The sequence below is a fragment of the Poecilia formosa genome, unplaced genomic scaffold, assembly GCF_000485575.1.
Source record: "Poecilia formosa unplaced genomic scaffold, Poecilia_formosa-5.1.2 Scaffold123, whole genome shotgun sequence".
NCBI classification, from domain to species: Eukaryota; Metazoa; Chordata; class Actinopteri; order Cyprinodontiformes; family Poeciliidae; genus Poecilia; species Poecilia formosa.
In genome coordinates this window covers 305,060-322,415 of record NW_006800062.1, presented here as the reverse complement: position 1 = coordinate 322,415, position 17,356 = coordinate 305,060, and the positions used below count along the sequence as shown (strand labels likewise).

The 17,356-nt window shown below is 40.0% G+C and overlaps 1 protein-coding gene across 1 annotated transcript in view; it reads right to left on the bottom strand.

Moving 5' to 3' along the window:
* The window catches only part of rps6ka1 (ribosomal protein S6 kinase a, polypeptide 1), a 52,620-nt gene extending 37,916 nt beyond the window's left edge, over positions 1-14,704 (bottom strand). Inside the window, exons 1-2 of the mRNA XM_007561104.2 lie at positions 14,061-14,704; positions 7,095-7,139 (exon numbers count right to left, since the gene is read on the bottom strand). Coding sequence (XP_007561166.1) covers positions 7,095-7,139; positions 14,061-14,123 — 108 coding nt within the window. The 5' untranslated portion in view covers positions 14,124-14,704. The remainder of the gene's footprint in view (positions 1-7,094; positions 7,140-14,060) is intronic.
* Between the last annotated feature and the right edge of the window lie 2,652 nt (positions 14,705-17,356).

Sequence of the window (17,356 nt, the reverse complement as noted above, 5' to 3'; positions counted from 1 at the left end):
TTAAATCACAGCTTAGTAGTTAAGATAAAAACTGCATTCCCCTCGCCTCCCCACCATCCTCTCTCTTCTTACTCTCTAGACAGCTACGTCACTCCTGGTTTTGCTCTGCAGTGCCCTTTAGTGCCTCGGCCACTGAAGCACAAATACCACTCACTCAGCACCCGAGCTGCAGTGAAAAAGCCATTATCTACATTAGGGAGCACAAAAATGTCACCGACACCAGTGGAAAAGGCATTACCTTGCACAGCTTGCTGCCCTCAGGCCTGGAAGGTTGGAGTTCACAGTGAAGTGCAAACCACACAGAAATGGGACAGAAAGAGTGCAAACAAACAGAACACGCTTCGTCCTGCAGCGCTGCGCTCCTGCAGATGAAAAACCATTTACTGGAAATTAATTTGAGTTGCGCTGCAAACCTCAGACGCACCGTTTACTTTTATTTAGCACATAAATAAAAACAGCCAATTTCACCGCTTCCACTTTTATCTTTACCGCGTATGACACCTATACGCTGCAGTGGTAGGAACACAGAAATTCATTTAAATTTCAATTATAACCAGGCTGGCTTTTGTGAGACTAGCTCCTGCTTGCCTTGACAAAACCATGACAACCAACTTTCAATGCACTGAGGCAATATTATAACACTTTGAGGTGAGACTCTAGTCTTATGTTGCAATATGTGGTAATCAAGCATGAGGCCTCAAACACTTCTGTAATTACTGGTCACTGTAAACACTAGCCTTCTGTAAAGCTCCACATTGTTTCCAGGGTAATTTCACTTTAGATTAGGAGTCCATTCTGTTAGCTCTCTCAGAATGATGGAGGCAATCTGTCATTGGGTTGTTTTACAATATTATTCTGAAAGCATTTCTATGAATTAGGAAAGATTTAAAAATAAACATCTTTATTAGGAGAATTGCTGTGGTTTCACATGAAAGCTACCATAAAGCAAACATTTATTTTTTTTGTGCAAAGGAGATTATCTGGAATCAACAACAGAGCCAGATGGTAAGATGCTTTGTGAATTATTGGTTTTAAAAAAGCATGCTGATATTGTGCATTTAATAGACTGGTGTATTTTTAAAAGGACAGAAACCAAATAGTTGATTGGCTCTCCACAAAACTTCATGCTTACAAGGTTAACTGCATCATACGCAACAGTGAGCCAGTTTAGTAACATGCAAGAAGTCAAACTATTCTGTTTTTAATTGTTTTTGCAGCAGAAAATGAACTATAGTAACATTGAAAAGTAATTTCTAAAATAGAATATTTGCAAAATGTTCAATTTCTCAAGCAAAATGAAATAAAGCTTTAGTTGTAAACTTTCTGTGATCCAATATTTTATAAGTTTACAATCTGACACAATTCATGTCAGACCCAAAAAATGTGTAGGAAGCTGCTCTGGTCAGACGAGACCAACCTACATACACAATGCTGCTCATTGATGAACATGGTGGTGGCAGCATCATGCTATGGGGATGCTGGGAACCTGGTTAGAGCTTATAGGAAGGTATGGAGATAAATGCCAAACAATCCTGAAATAAACCTGTGAGAGTTGAAAACATAATCATGTGTCAGAATGGCCCAGTCAAAGTTCAAAACAAAATCCGATTGAGAATTTGAAGCAGGACATGAAAACTGATATTCATCAATGCTTTCCATCAAATCTGAACTTTATCAGTCTGATTTGCAAAGATAATAACATCCACAATTATTTCCTATAACTACTTCAATTGCAGCTTGATATAAAGTAAAATAAACTTTGTAAAATGATTAGTAATCATCTTACAAATGGTAAAACACACCGTAGTTAAACACATGCTTTTTCTTTCTCCTTAAAATAATAATAGTTTGAAATAATGCAAGATATTTTAAAAGTAAGTACTTATTAAGTGTGAAATTATGATTTTATGGCCGTACACAGGGTTTAAATAGAACCGATGTATTTATCTGCAAGCAACAAATCAGGGTAATTATGTGCATCTGTGAGGAAAACCTGTTTGAACTTAATGACTGAAGTGGAGAACATTATGCATTTAATTTGGCGAAGCACAATTGACTTCCAGGCTCATTCAGACAGACAATGCACATCCTGTCAGAGCGCATCGCTCTCCAGCTTCGTCAAATTTTCAGCTTCGAAAGAAATTGAAGTAAGACCAGATGCTTAAAGACAGAAAACGAGAGAGTTCCAGTTTATCTTGTATTCAGTTGATAATTCAATACTTTTATTCTTTTTATTGGGTTGTTTTCCCACTTTTAGCATCTCCTTCCTGCTCTTTGCTCTGCAGTCTTTTGTTGCTTCTGACTAGTCTTCGTATTGCTGACAGAAAAATTAATCCCTCACAAAAACAATAAAATAAATAAAAATTATCCAAAACACCTGCTTCCGTCACATCTCTCCCTACGTTTGAGATTACATCTTCCTTGTTTCAGCTTAGTGGATCAATGCATCATCAAGGGCAATGGGCCTGATGTGATCTGATGCTAGAAATAGGACAAAGGCCTCACTTTTCCTTTGAGAGCAAATCACTGCAATCCTGGGCTCCTGCCAGGGAGTAAATTGCTGGGTAATATCATCCCACTGTGGCTAGACAGATCCACTGAGGTTACCGAGTTCTGCTGTCAGGTCATGCTGTCAGAACCTCTCACCAGAATCAATTTGTTAACTATTGTATCGTCACATCACGACACATACAGCTATCCAAAAGACAGGGGCATATGTTGGGATTTTAGTCAGAGCTGCACAACATCGGTATCAGTCAATAATATTATTTTAAACAGGAACAGTCGGGCATATTGGAAATCGAAATTGGCCCAAATTTTCTTACCAGTGCATCCATAAGTTTAATAGATCATAAGAAGAATGTGATGTGTGCAACAATACACATCAGAAGGAAAGTTCAGAGTATTTATGTTCTATATTTATTATATGATCTCATCTTAATTTATAAAGAACATCCCAAAGACTCACTGGAGCAGCCTCCTCTGGAAAGAAACAAACAAGTTGGTCAATAACACCAAAGAAAGTCATGTTTGCAAAGTCTAACTTCCAGTTCAGCTCAAAATCAAATCAAATTCCAGGCCTATTTAGATTTTTAAGTATTTTCAACCAAGAAAGAAATGCAAAACAAAAGAAATTGTATCATTTCATCTTTGAAAATGTGATGTCATTTTCACATTTTCTGTGATTGACATCACAGTAATCTGGCCTTTCTCATCAGCTTTTTGCATGTTCCCACTAGTATTTTCACAATTTGTCTTTGGTGATACACTCCAAGTCAGGCTGGACGGCCTCTTTGCCATCACCCTCATTTTAAACCCCTCCACAGATTCTCCATGACATTCAAATCTAGACTCTTGTTAGGTCACTCCAAAATGCTAATATTACTTTGCGTCTGAAGAAAAGAATGGCAGTAAAATTCTAGGATGACATTAAACCTCAACCTTTTATGGGTTTGAATAATCTCAGGTACTATCTGTTGCTGCAAGTCTCAAACTGCAGCTGAGGGACGACAGCTGACCTTTAGCTAAGCGTTGTACTCGTGTATCTCACACTTTGGACTTCCTGAAGAGGCAGACAGGATGGAGCTAGCTCATTAGCTCTGCAGCATGTCTGACCAGGTCCACAGAGCTAACCTCACTGGCCCTAAAATACTCAAACACAGACCCAAACCTCAGCGTTGGGAACTACTCAAAGCCGCTGTCAGGCTCCAGAAGAATCAGTTGGATCACTAAGGACCGACTCTCCTGCCCTCTGTGCCCTCTTGCTGCTCTCTCTCCCTCTTCAAGTCTGGTGGAGCCATGCATCTCCCATGGCTGGAGCAGATAACAGCAGCCATTATCAGATTCCCAGCATTTAAGTAGGAGCTTGATATTGATCGCTGCAGCGCCTGGTTACAACTGTCCTCCTGGCGTGGTGTCTGGGGACAAGGTCTTCTATCCCACACACACGCACACACACACACACACACACACACACACACACACACACACCTGATCAGCAACACCACCACCATCATTAATCCCAGCATCATATTCTGACTATAAAATTGAACTGATTACAAAAACATCTAACAACAATGACGACACAAATTTAACTCCAATAACCAGAATTTTTTATGGTTTCACTTTCGGGTCAGAAATTGCAAAACCACGTTTAACATGATCAGTCTAAGGAAATGACGCCATTAAACCTAATGGCATCAGGATGTCTGTAGTACCTTACCTGACCATCAGATGGCAATGTTATAACCAAACCCTTTAATGTATTTTATTAAAGAGGAATTACGTATTATTTCTAGCTTTTCATAAAATGTTATTATCTCGTCAAAAACATACCTGGAGTGCTGCTTTGTTTCTTTTATGCATGTTTGAGAAATCCTTGAATCTCCCATAGCAACCATTTGGGTGTGCCTAAACGCTTACTCTCACAAAGCACCGCCCATTTCCACAAAGCTCCTCCTCTGAGCTGCACTCTCCAGCAGAGTTTCCCCACTCAGCTCCTCCAGACTAGTGGCAGCAGCAATTAGCAAACACCTGGTGGAACTGAGTGTCTGCCTTGCTCATCATACAAAGTACATGTAAGTCCAACTCTCCAAGGAAGTCATGTTTGATATATTCAGCATTTTTGTAGCAACTGGAGGTAACGTGATAATGCCATTTTATAGCACAAACTGCCTGGAAAATACATGATATCACAACTTTAAGACTGGCCATTCTAACACACAATTGTGATTTTTCCTAAACCATACCATTATAAGCTTTGGTTGGGTGTTTATGTTCACTTTCCTGCTGCTTGGTGACATTTTTCCAGCCTCTAATAAGTTTTCCCTCAAAGATTGCATTTAACTTGATCCATTTTCTCACCAGCTCTGAAAAGCTTCCCTCTCCCTGCTGAAGAAAAGCATCCAAACTATATTTTCAGATGATAAACTGAACGGAGATGTTCAAAGTGTGGGATATTGTTTTATCACACAACCTGCTTGAACTTCTCCACAACTTCCTTCCTGATCCGTTTGTTGTGTTCGTTTGTCTTCAAGATGCTGTTTATTCTCAGATTTCTCATCTTCTTCTGGGTTCCCTACTTTTGAGTGCATTGCAGTAGCCAACAGGGTTTCACTAATTCACAATTAATCAAACATTTTTATTAAGACAAATAAATGGTCCATAATAATCAAAAACAGACTTTTTAAAGTAATTTTTAAGACTATAGAGCAAAGATTTTTTTCTTTTTTAGAGAGAATGTACCTCTGTTGTCATCCTCGTACACATTGACAACAGAAGTGAACCACTGTCGAAGACAAACGCCGTCCAGCAAATAAATTTGCACTTTACAATTTAGCTAGCTAGCAAAGCATATTAACAGATAGTTAATGGTAGCCTCACCTGCATCGAGTCACAAAACACAATGAAGAGCTCTGAGTGCAACTCAAACTTTTGCCCAACAGAAAAATCCTCGGAGAAAAAAAAGATACCGGTGAGTATCTTATTAAATAGTCCTGCCACAAGAAAATTAATGTATGCAAGGCTAACTAACACTTTAGTAAGTTTAGGACATTTTGAGGCCTTCATTTTAGGCACATGAATTTAAAGCTCTATAACAATGTGCAGACAGGCTGGTTACGCCTTATTTCATTTTGGTTTGTAGATTCAAATCGCCAAAACTTGCATACAAAATATATGGTTGGTGATTCATAAACAATTTCAGGAAATTTATGAAAAAAAAAAAACTACAAAATAAATGTGTTTATGAAGCAAAAAAGCATGTGAGCATGCTTTCTTGCAAAAGAACCATAGAAATGCAAACAAAACTGTTAGTTTTGCATATTACACTTCTTCCTAATGCTGCACTGGAAAATACATTTGTTTACTAGCTGCTGCTGCTTTCTATTTACAGAAAGATTAGCTGTATTTTACCATCACATTTTAACATTTTTGCCCATTCTGGTCCCTTTTCAAAGAAACCCTGATTTAAATCTGCTCTCAGCTCTGCCTCAGCCTGAGCACATTGTTCTGAGCTGAAAGAAGAAACTGCATTACAACACTTGTCCCTAAAGAGCCAGGCCAGATAAAAGGAGACGCTACATGAGAAGGAACATTTCCTGGTCCTCTGCCACATGATGGGAAAGTAACAGAGAGGAGGAAACAGGATCATGTTTCAGGCCTGGACAAAGAAACGCGGAGCAGGAGGGGAGGAAGGCTGACGCAGTGATTTTGAGGGAGTGTTTTTGGATGTATCAGCCGGTGGGTATTTTTGTTGATATACAAGCAGATCAGATGACAGGCAATATTTGCATTGCTAATGCCTTTTTGTTTTGACATAGACAAATTGCTGTATAGCGTGGCCAGACATTAAACCCTGGCCGGCCAATAAACTCAACAAGCTGTCATTGCAAATCCTACTAAAATAAGCCAGCTGAGAGGTGCTTCAGAGCACAACTCTCTCTCTCTCTCTTTGACCTAAACCAGAAAAATGACTCAAATTTTACATTAACAGATTAATTCTGATTTAATTTCATCTTCAGATGTTAAGCACTATGAATAATTTGCTTATTTATTGGATATTTAACACTACTATGAACATTTAACATTTGTTTTCTTACCCTCAGTGTAACCAAATAAGTTTAATAATATTCTTTGTCTTACAATGAACCCTAAGAATATTTCTTAAAACATTAAGTTAATCTCAGGATTTTGGCATTTTCTCAGCATTACAAGCTGCTGTTGTATTTTCTGCTTATATCCATCGTATAGGGGACAAAACAAGGACTCATGTCCCTATAAATAAATAATTCATTACTAATGAATATTTAGTAATATTTAGTAACATACGGACAAACAAATGTGGATTGGAAAAAGCAAAAAAAGAAACATCTTAAAGTGACCACTACTGGATAACAGAAGCAGTGCTGTCATCCGGTACGTCTTTAAGCCAAAGAGTCAGAGGGAAAGTGAAATTCAACATGATTTGATTGTGATAAACAGTAAAATTGGTTGCATTCTGCACGTTAAAGTCTCGTAAAGAGTCGTATCTCTGTGCTGTTTTTCTGGCTTTGCTGTGTCTTTGTTCGTGTCTCTGTTCCACACATGTCACCTACCTTGACAGCAGCTGTGACTCCGTCCTCAGTCGTGCTCTGCCCGTTCTGTCAAAGAAAGCAGACGTGAGAAGAATCAGTGTGTATGTCAGTGCATGAATCACACGAGCGTGCAAAAAGAAGAGAGAGGGGGCAAGGAGGAGATACTAGGGAATATTTACAAGACTGTGTGGGTGGCAACAGTCCACTTTCCACCTCTGCAGGCAAACCTAATAATCTGAGGCTCACGCACAAGCGCACCCCTTTGTCCGTCCAGCAGGTAGGACTTTTGAAAGGTGTAATGACTGTTATTTGCAGAAATGATGCAGTATTTACAGCTTTGCTTGATTTTTAGAATAAAACCACATTTGAAATGGGATAAATAGATTGCAATTTACTCTGAAACAACAAGATGAAGCTTGGAAAACGTTTTTTTTTTTTTTTTTTTTTTAAATGCAGACTTAAAATTCAAAACCCAAAGCAGCAACTGTGGCTCTAGATAAGATTTAGAGACAATCCAAAATCCAAGGTTTTTAAAGTACAAGGGTTGCAAGATGCATACTAGAAAAGACTATAGAGATTACCATTACAAAATGCGACACCAACATCGTTTAAGCTAATCTTCTTCACAGCAAAATATCTTCAGTTGTGTAATTCTACCCTGGAAACATCATGAAATGGATGACCTTCATATTCACGATTAGCAATTTTTGACATGAATTTATTATCTGAAGATCTCTTCACAGAACTTGAAACCATTTCTGAATATGAAGCTTCCTACCCCACACATCAAGGCTTCCCAGTTCTGCTGCATGGACCTTTTGTTACAAATTGGAAGCCATCAAGATAGACCGAAATTGTTTTCACAAGCTGACAGTCGTGCTGTCACTCATCATCAATGTAAAAAAAATAAATACAAAATGATAGACACTTAAATGCACACGAGTCCTTGTTATTACAGAGGATCACTCCAGAGTCCACAGGAATGTGGCTAAATGTCAGGACAAGCTGGGTGACCTCCCAGCCCCCTTTCCGCCTTGGCTTTGTTTCCCACTGCAGCGTCCGTCGAGCTGGTTTCCTCTTCCTTCACATGGCGCAGAATCAGACAGGCTGTCGGAGCAATGACGAGCAGAAGTTCTCAACGTAAAATAAGAAATTCAAACAGTTGGTCAAGTGTGAATCAAATTCCAGCCACTTTAACTTTCAAACTTCCAACTTAACTGCATTTTTTTAGAAGAATGCAAACAGCATTGGAATTATCAGTCCAGTGGTGGAGATCCTGAAGTGTTTGTACATTTAGCCAGCATCATCATCTCAACACATTTCATCCTCATTAGCTCTGCATGGTTGATCTAAATGGCCCAGTTAGTGATGCTTCCCTCCCCATTGGACTTTGTCAACAAGTGAAAATGCATGCACACACACACACACACACACACACACACACACACACACACACATACAAACAAGCAGCCGCCAAAATACACTCAAAGTCAAATGCATTAACAAACAACTGGGATTTATGCTTCAGTGCTGCTGTCAGATGAGACGGAGAGAACTCCTCGTCCATCTCCAAAATGATCCGGGAGTAAATTTCAGGTCAGTGATGGCTTTCGTGTAATAGACGGATAAATCCATGTTTGATGATCAGAGAGGCGCTGCGTTGTAACTAGGCAACCAGGAAACACAATAACTCTCGTTTTACTCCCTCCTCTATCTGCGACTCTAGCTGACTAAATTTCTCGTAATCTCATCTGGCAGTCGCTGTATCGACAGCTGCTGGTCGGTGCCAAAAAAAGACAAATAGCCACTGTGATTGTCTTTTCTCAGACCAACTGAGTGCTTTCTCACAGACAGAGAGAGCAACAGAGGTTGAACTGCTCCATCTTCTGCACCGCCTCAAAGAAACATGAATGCACAGGGAGGAGAAATCTTCTTAAAGACGTTCGTCAGCGAGTGAGCTGCGTTATCGAACGCCTTGCCAGCCCTCCTCCTCCTCCATTATCGCTGCTCTGTGTAGATGTTCCTCGGCTGGTTCACACCCAGATTAGCTGAAGCAAAGAGTGAACACACTCATCAAGTGAAAACTCAAACTCCAGTACTTTATGGTTACCTGCTGACCACGCCTAATCAGCAAACATACTGCACATTCCAACCACTAACTTTACTTTCTCCCATTTTTGTCTTTGCAGACTTGTTGGGCTTTGCACCTTGAGGACTTGTGCAGTCCTGCTTTACAAATTCACTTTTACTTTGAGAGAGTTTAGCAGATAGTTTCGATTCAGAAAAATGTTCTCCATTCAAAATGTAAACAATTCCGAAGATAACATTGTTTATTTTAATTTGCAGATTAAAAATATCTATTAGTTTCTACCCTAAAATTTTAATTAAAAGTGAAACGTAGCTCTCTGTTTTGCTAAAGCTAAAGTGAACTTCAAAAATAAGCCGTCAAGTCATCTAAACACCCAAATGCAGGCGGTCCATTGCTATAAAATGACCACAAACTGAAGACACACGCAAAGGTCTGCACAATGTCCTAGCTGACTAAAGCACATATGAAAGGGAAGCAGCTGAACTGCTCAAGGCTGGTTTGAGCAGAGGAAACAGAACCATGAGAATTAATGCCAGTCATTGCACAACAGTGCATCTGCAGCTGGTGAAGCTACAAACTGTTGCTCTACAGCATCAACAAATCTGTGCCCCCACAAAAAAAAAAAAACTTAATCTAGAAATACAAACTGATGCTCCTTTACCAGGCAAAAGCTCTAGAAGATGTAAATCCCACAACATGCGAATAGATAGACTGGAAAAGTGGGTGGAACTGTGTGGTACCCCAATTGTTCAGATCTTACCACATAGATGATGAATCTGCTCTGTCATTTAGCAGCACTAAATGGACATATGGAGTTCCTCAAGGCTCCATTCTTGGAACACTTTTATTTAACGCCTACATGATGAATTTACCTCAGAATACGGAGGACGACATTTATTACCATATGCATGCTGATATGAGTGAGAAAACAGAGTATCTTCAGTCAGAGGCTTCTTCAGATTCGCTGTAATACAGACCACTACTGGAGGCGTTTCCTGCCAACAGCCACCATCTTCAATAACTCTTTGAAAAATCTGAATTAATGAGCTAGAACAATATTTAATTTCCCTTTGGGATTAACGAAGTGTGTTTGAATTGAATTAAATTAAATTGATGACAACTCTAAATGTCTGCATCACCACATGACTGCAACTTCTTAAAGTCAGTAAGTAAGTGTGCTATAATATCAATTTAATGCTGAAAATACAAAACTCATTGTCTTAAACTCAGGAGAAATGCAAAAATTGAGCATGCAGGATACATGGGTGTTGTTAGGTTGGTAGAAAATAAGTTTCAACCCAGAAACTAGACTTTGCAGACAACAAGCAAAGAATGAGTGGTGCAGTCGGCTCTGTTATTGTGATGCACAGCATGATTATTCATGATGCTCTTCAGGCTCTCTTTGTGAATGGGCTGATTGCTTCGTCATCCATGTGAACCTTTTGCATTAAGGTTTTGATGAGCAGGTAGGAGTGTGAAGGTGACCAGTGGCCCTCTGACTCGTTGGATTTGCCTGCCAGTGAGGTGAAGCAGCAGTGTGTCTGCTGCAGCTAATGAACCAGTCTGGACTTGGTGTTGAACAATGTTCTCAATCAGGAGATCAGAATGACTCATGAATGGAGCTCGACTCACAACAAACTCATAAATTACCCAAAACAAGCTGATGAGTTCAAAATATGCTAATAATATACAGATGGTTGCACTTTTCTGAAGAAATGATTGACTGATGAATGAGAATTTCATGCAGCAAGACAGAGCATTCAGTTATTTAGAAACTGTGCCGTCCGGAGATCGTACCGTCTATTTAGAGTTGTGCAGCATGTGAGTTTTGCGAGTAGCATGTGGCAGCAGAGCAGATGGTATTGGAGAGCCTGTGAAGAATGCTAAGTTTAATGCTGTGAAAATACCATGCCTTCGCCTGGGTCCAATAATTACGACTCACTGATCCATATTTGTGCAGTTCTTGTTGAAATGACTGCATGTTTACATTAAACACATGCATGAATAAGATGCCGTTTCTCCAACATAAAGCGTTTGCTTCGCGGTTTTCAGCGTCTGTAATTAATTTGATGAAACAAATCAGTGCCTGGCAGCATGGAGTGTTTGCTATTTATCTCCATCTCCAGCCTACCAGCCAGCTGCACGTTCTGGTTCCTGATGGCAGCAAGAGACAGCCAAGGGCTCAGACTGACAGAGAAGACCAAGGAGAAATGAGACTGCAGGCCATGCCAGGGAACATGTTGGGGAGCCCAACTACTCATATGGACAGATGGGACTAGCAGGGATGCACTTTTGGATTAATTGGCAAGAAGATGACGGAGGACAAAACCAACCATGTGCACAATTAGCACATGGTTGCACAATTATCTGCAAGAACCCTGGACACAAGCACAGAAAGTTGTTGAGTATCTGATAGCAGATGAGGAGGCTTTCTTTTCCTGATTATGAACAGTGTGAGTGGTTTTGCTTGGAAGCCAAACAGGTTTCACAAATGGAAATTAGCTAAATTACCTTTTGTGCTTCATTCTGGGGCAAAGCGAGCAGGAGAAATCACACACAAATAGATTTGCCCACAGCCCAATTATTGATTGCTCAGCTACATCTGCTCTGAATTAACATATTCCCACAAATTACCTCTGATAAACGCGAGCAACAGTTAGGCGGTTCCTGCTTGAATTGCGCTGATAGGCCCTCTAACATCTATAGCAACCATAATCTTTCCCAAAGTTAAGTGAAAAATCCTGAATAGAGCTGATTCAACCTCCTATACTCTGCCACCTGAAAGCAATAGTCATACCTGGGCTGATGTAAAATTATTGCCGTATGATCACAAATAGAAGATGTTGCAATATTTACCCATAAATGTGAAATAAAAACGTACAATCTGAGCTAAAATGTTGACTGGCTGCAACAGGTGGGAGAAGGACCTGATGCTTTAAAAAGCCTGACAGAAGATTGTTTCTGTCTGAAAAGGAAAGTCTTTCTAAACTTCTATACGTCTCTTGCAGACTTTTCTCTGCTGCAATTAAAAGAACGGCAAATTTCATTAAAAGTTTGGCTTTCATTCCATGTTCTGTTGTGCTTCGGCCAAATAGACTGTTTGATGTTTTTCTCCTAAAACCATATGAATATGTATATATATTATTTATCTTTTGAATTCCAGTTAATGAAAGCATTTTGTGCCAGTATTTGGGTAAACTATGCACCATATGGGGTCTATAGTTACAATCACCCAAAAGCAGAAAAACATCAACTCTACAGACTTCAGTATTTTTATTTAGAACTAGACATATTGTCATTGTGACTTTCTCCAGCTTATTCTCCAGATTTTGTAATCTGTCAGCAAATAAAAAATCTTAATGATCAATAAGTTGGAAAACTCAGGTTACAGCAAATCCCAGCCTAAATGCTAAATTTATGTAAAAATCCCACATTTTCAAAATCAGTTTGACAACATTTAAGTCACAATTCACTCTGAGAAAATATACTGCAGCCTCAGCATCAGCTACACCAATCAGGCATAACATTATGACCATGGACAGGTAGACTGACGATATCCATAATGGTCCCCGTTAGTAAGTGGGCAGTAAGTGAAGAGTTGACCTGTTAGAAGCAGGAAAAAGGGCAGGCGTAATGGTTTGAGTGAGTTTAACGACAGCCAGATTGTGATGACTGGGTCAGAACAACCCGGTCAGCAGAGGTCAATGTCTATTTGAAATGGTCAAGTCAAAGGAGGGAACTCTGATAAACTCAAGGCTAAGTGATGCACAAGATGGCCAGACTGATCCGAGTCAACAGATGAGCTGCTTCAAAATAATTGGAACCACGTGAAGCTAAAACCACCACTTGAGTTCTGGGTAAAACATATTAACAGACAAAGGAGGGTTTTTAAATGCAAAATACATATATTTTTGTACAGTTTTGCTCCGATTGTGTTCTTTCAACAAGTAGCATGTTTCAGAATCTGTATACTGCAGTTAACGTTTATTAATTTACTAAATGAGTTGACAATTATTTCAATAATTTATCAAAATAATCTGATTAATTGTTTCAGCTCTAATTTCATTTTAGCTGTCGCAAAGGGAGAGCAAGTCAGAAAAATATAATGCAACTTAGTCTAAAGTTATGTAAAACAGCAAAAGTAAATGTTTCTTTATTGCAAAAAGAAACTTCACACATAATATTTTTATCAAGTTATAAAGAAATAAGTTTCATTGAAGATTGAGGAGGCCATAAACAAGCATTTCTCTGAGATTATAATACAATATGGCTTTAATTTACAGTAATTCTATTGATCAAAACGTAGAAACTAAACTAAAACTAAGCTGCCATCAATACAAAATACCGCAGCTTCACATGGAAACCTTGGGTGAATGCTGATTGGCAGATCAACACATAATTAGGGCAAGAAGTCAATAATATGCCTGATCTGTACATAAATGTTAACATGAGCATGCATGTGTGTGTGTGAATTCATACCGAAAGTCCTAGAAACCGACCAGGAACCTACATGAGATTAGAAATATAGATTTTTTTTTTTTTTCCTGAGGTGGAGAATCTCTCCACAGACTCATTCCAATAAGCCATGTCGCTGGTTGAGAGCTGGAGGCTTAAATTTGCTCCTGAGATGAATAATATGACCAAGAAACGCGTCCCTTCATAAAAACAGGCAGGATATTTGTAAAACTTTTATGTCAGCTTCACTCAGCTTAACCTCATCCGGTTTATTTCAACTTTCATCCACAGCTGAGCAGCAAAAGGGCGCAACTTCACTCAACACCGAGACCACTTTGTAGACTGAATGAAATGAGCTAATTTTCTTTAAACGGAGCCACGTGATTTGGACTAAAACTAGCCACACATGTGCAAAACAAACCATTAATTTCACATTTCCTTACCTCTGTATCCAGCTGCACCAGCTCCATTGTGGGCCATGGCTCCGCGATTTGTGCAAGAGGCATTTTGGCAGGAATTTGATTCTTTACTCTTAGTTTCCCCTGAGCTGCTGGAGTGTGGCTGTGCTCTCCTCGGAGTTGTCCGTGTCGCTCTTGTCAAGTGCAAGTTCCAGAACCTCCTGGTTCAGGTCCCAAGTCCCAGCAGAGCGCAGATTTAACAGCACTTTGTTCTCCGCTCAGAGCAGGAGAGGGGAGGACGCGCTGCAGCCAGTAGCTTTCCTAACACTATCCCCCAGATGTGATCTAATTTTGGAGCCTGTTGGTCTGCTTAGCTGCTTTGTTGGGAGCGCAAACAGTTTTTCCTTCCAGGCGAGCGCGTCGGGGGAGCTGAGGCGTTGCAGGAGAGGAGCGGAGCGCAGCAGCGAGCAGGGGGCTAATCCAGGCTCCTTTAATTACCAGCGCGGCGCACTGAGCCTAATGTCACACCGAGGAATCACAGTCAGCCTCTCTCTCTGTCTGTCTCTGGCGTCTCCGCAGTCGACGTCGTCTCGGATCTTTGCGTCCTCCTCGTGTGCTTTCTCCCGGTCAGGAAAGGAAGGAAGGCTTCCCGGCAGGACGCGGAGCGCTCGCAGACCTCCGTGTGTATGGCTCCGTAGTACGAACACTCTCCCAACTCGAGCTGTCATTGGCAGATCCAACCCCCCATTTCTTGCGCCCGTTCCGCACCGGCCCGTCAGCGCCACCCGCTGGTAGCGAGAAGAACTGTAAATACGTAATGCAGGGTGGAGAATGCCGCTAATGAACGGCCTGCTGCCGCTCAGGCTTCATGTTGCTGAGTCCATTAAGTCAATTTATTTACCGAAGCATGTCAAAAAATTGGAAAATTTGTTTTATCCCTCATTAATTCCACTCAGTTCAAGTGAAACTCGTAAATTCAAAGCTTTTATTTGATGACTGTGTATTACATTTAATAAAAGCCCGAAAATATATTAAACAAGACCAATAAAAATAAATTATTCTTCACATCACATCACGTTCAACTCTGCTGATTTTATAGATAGTCTTTGACACCATTTGTTAGGAGGGTATACCATAAAAGACACATCAAGCTGTCTGCTCAAAGTACGCTGTATCCAATCATTAACTGAAAGCTTAGTGGAAGGAAAAACGTGGAGTTGAAAAATGTGCACAAACAACAGGCGTTGAGTGCTTTGTGATGCAAAGCAACAGCCAGCCCAAGATACTTTCAAATTAATCAGCCGTTAGACCAGTAGATTTATAAACAGGCCATGAGTAAAACTGTAATCTATGCTGGAGTGATAATGAGTAAAAATGGTGTGAAAGGAAGCCGGGGATCATTGATGTTTAAAATGTAAATGAACAATCAATTTTTACACCCTACCATTCTTTATTGTTGTATCATTTAAGGATGAACTACTAAAAAATATATCAACACACAAGAAAAACTTATTTAACCCCAGCTGAGGTCCTGCAGATACCAGGATGAGAGATTCGACTGGTTTAAGTCACTCCTGAACCACAGAAAAATATCAGAAATGTCTTGCTGCACTATGAATAAAATACAATGTGTCACTGTGTCCAGTATGAGCTTCTTTTCTTATTTTTTGTGACACACCTGCACAGAGAACACACAATAATCATGTAAAAGGTTTAGAGAAGCCAAAAAAAAGCTGAAATATCTTTTGTGAAGGGATCTCAGAGCAGCACTGAGTGAAACTGACTTTTCTCATGAGCTGCTGCTTCGCCCCAAACTGTATTTTTGGTTTTTGCTCAGATATATTTAGTGCACAATGCCTTTAGACTCCCATCTCCAAAAATGCTCCACGAGGTTGCAAAAATTATATAACATTCTTGATTACACAATAACTGTGATGTAAAGGAAGTTAAGAGAAACGGGTCGTGATCGGTGCTGTTCTGATCCGGCCCTGCTCTTTTCATTGACAACAGCTCTCGTGGAAGTCCTTGTAATCTCCGCTGACATAATGCGTCCCATCCACCTTCATCACTTCCCCGCTTCATTCACCACCAAGTGGATTCTGCTCCTGGCCATCTTTGGTTACTATTGGCAACTGAAGGCCATTCAGCTGCCTTGCTTTGTCGCTCTGATGAATTTTTGATTCAGATTCAGATGAAAACGGTTTTCCAGGCACAGAAGGGAAACATGAATTGGAGTGATATAATGTGTGATGATTGGCATCTAAATGAGCTGAAGGTGTAAATGCAAACTGTTGCTGCTGTTTTCACTGAGCCTGTGTATTAATGCCAAGCCACTGATTCCTGTCTGACATTACTGTGGCAGGTGAATCACACTCACTGTCTACACTGGAGGAGGTGGGAAACACTTTCTTTATTATGTAACAGCAGCGTTTGCTGTGGGTTTTGGACTTTGCATCCAAGCTGCTACGAAACCTTATTTTTACACTTCGGAGACTGAATGCCACGTTCATTCATGCCTGAATGCCCACACAACGGAGGACCGGGGAAAAATGCAACTGACAAAAAGACAGCATGTAATTCTGTGATCTCTGGAACAGAGCCGTGTAACGATGACATGGACAGAAGGTTTGATCAACGTTCTTTCTTCCCAACACATCATGTTCAGATAACTGTGATTCGCAAAGCCACATCAATCCTAAACATAATTTTTCAGCCGTCAGTTTTTTTTCTCCATGATGGGTTATCAGCTGCAAGGAGCTTTGAAGGCACCTCCAAATGTAATGTGTTTTTTATTTAGTGCAGCCACACCACTAACTGTTGTCCACAGCTCTCTCTCATCCCTCATCCTCTCCACCGTCTCTTTTCTATCTCCATTATTCAGGACAATCGCTGTTTTCTCCTCTGTCATCCACATGGAGAATATAAGCAGACTGATATTAAATGTTTATGACTCCTAGCAGCACCCCCAATAAAGATCTGTCTAAGCAGAAAATAAAAAATAAAAAAAATCATCCTTCACTGGAATACAATATGATATGCCAATAAAAATGTTTTGAAAAATCCAACTTTAAGTTTGAGTAAATTTATTCAATAAGGAAAAAAGTTAAAAGTTAAGAAATAATTGTTCTTGTTGAAAAAGCACTCAAATTTATCTTGCCACCCTTGCAAAGTAGGATCTGTGATGCTGTGGGCCTTTTCTCTAGCGGACACTACAAACATAGGAGTTCATGGAATCCATGAAAGGATAATAATCCAAATAAACTCAAAAATGTCTAATCAAACAAGCTTCATATGTAGACTTTCCCAAATTGGAGGTCAGAAAGATCATTACAATGTTTACA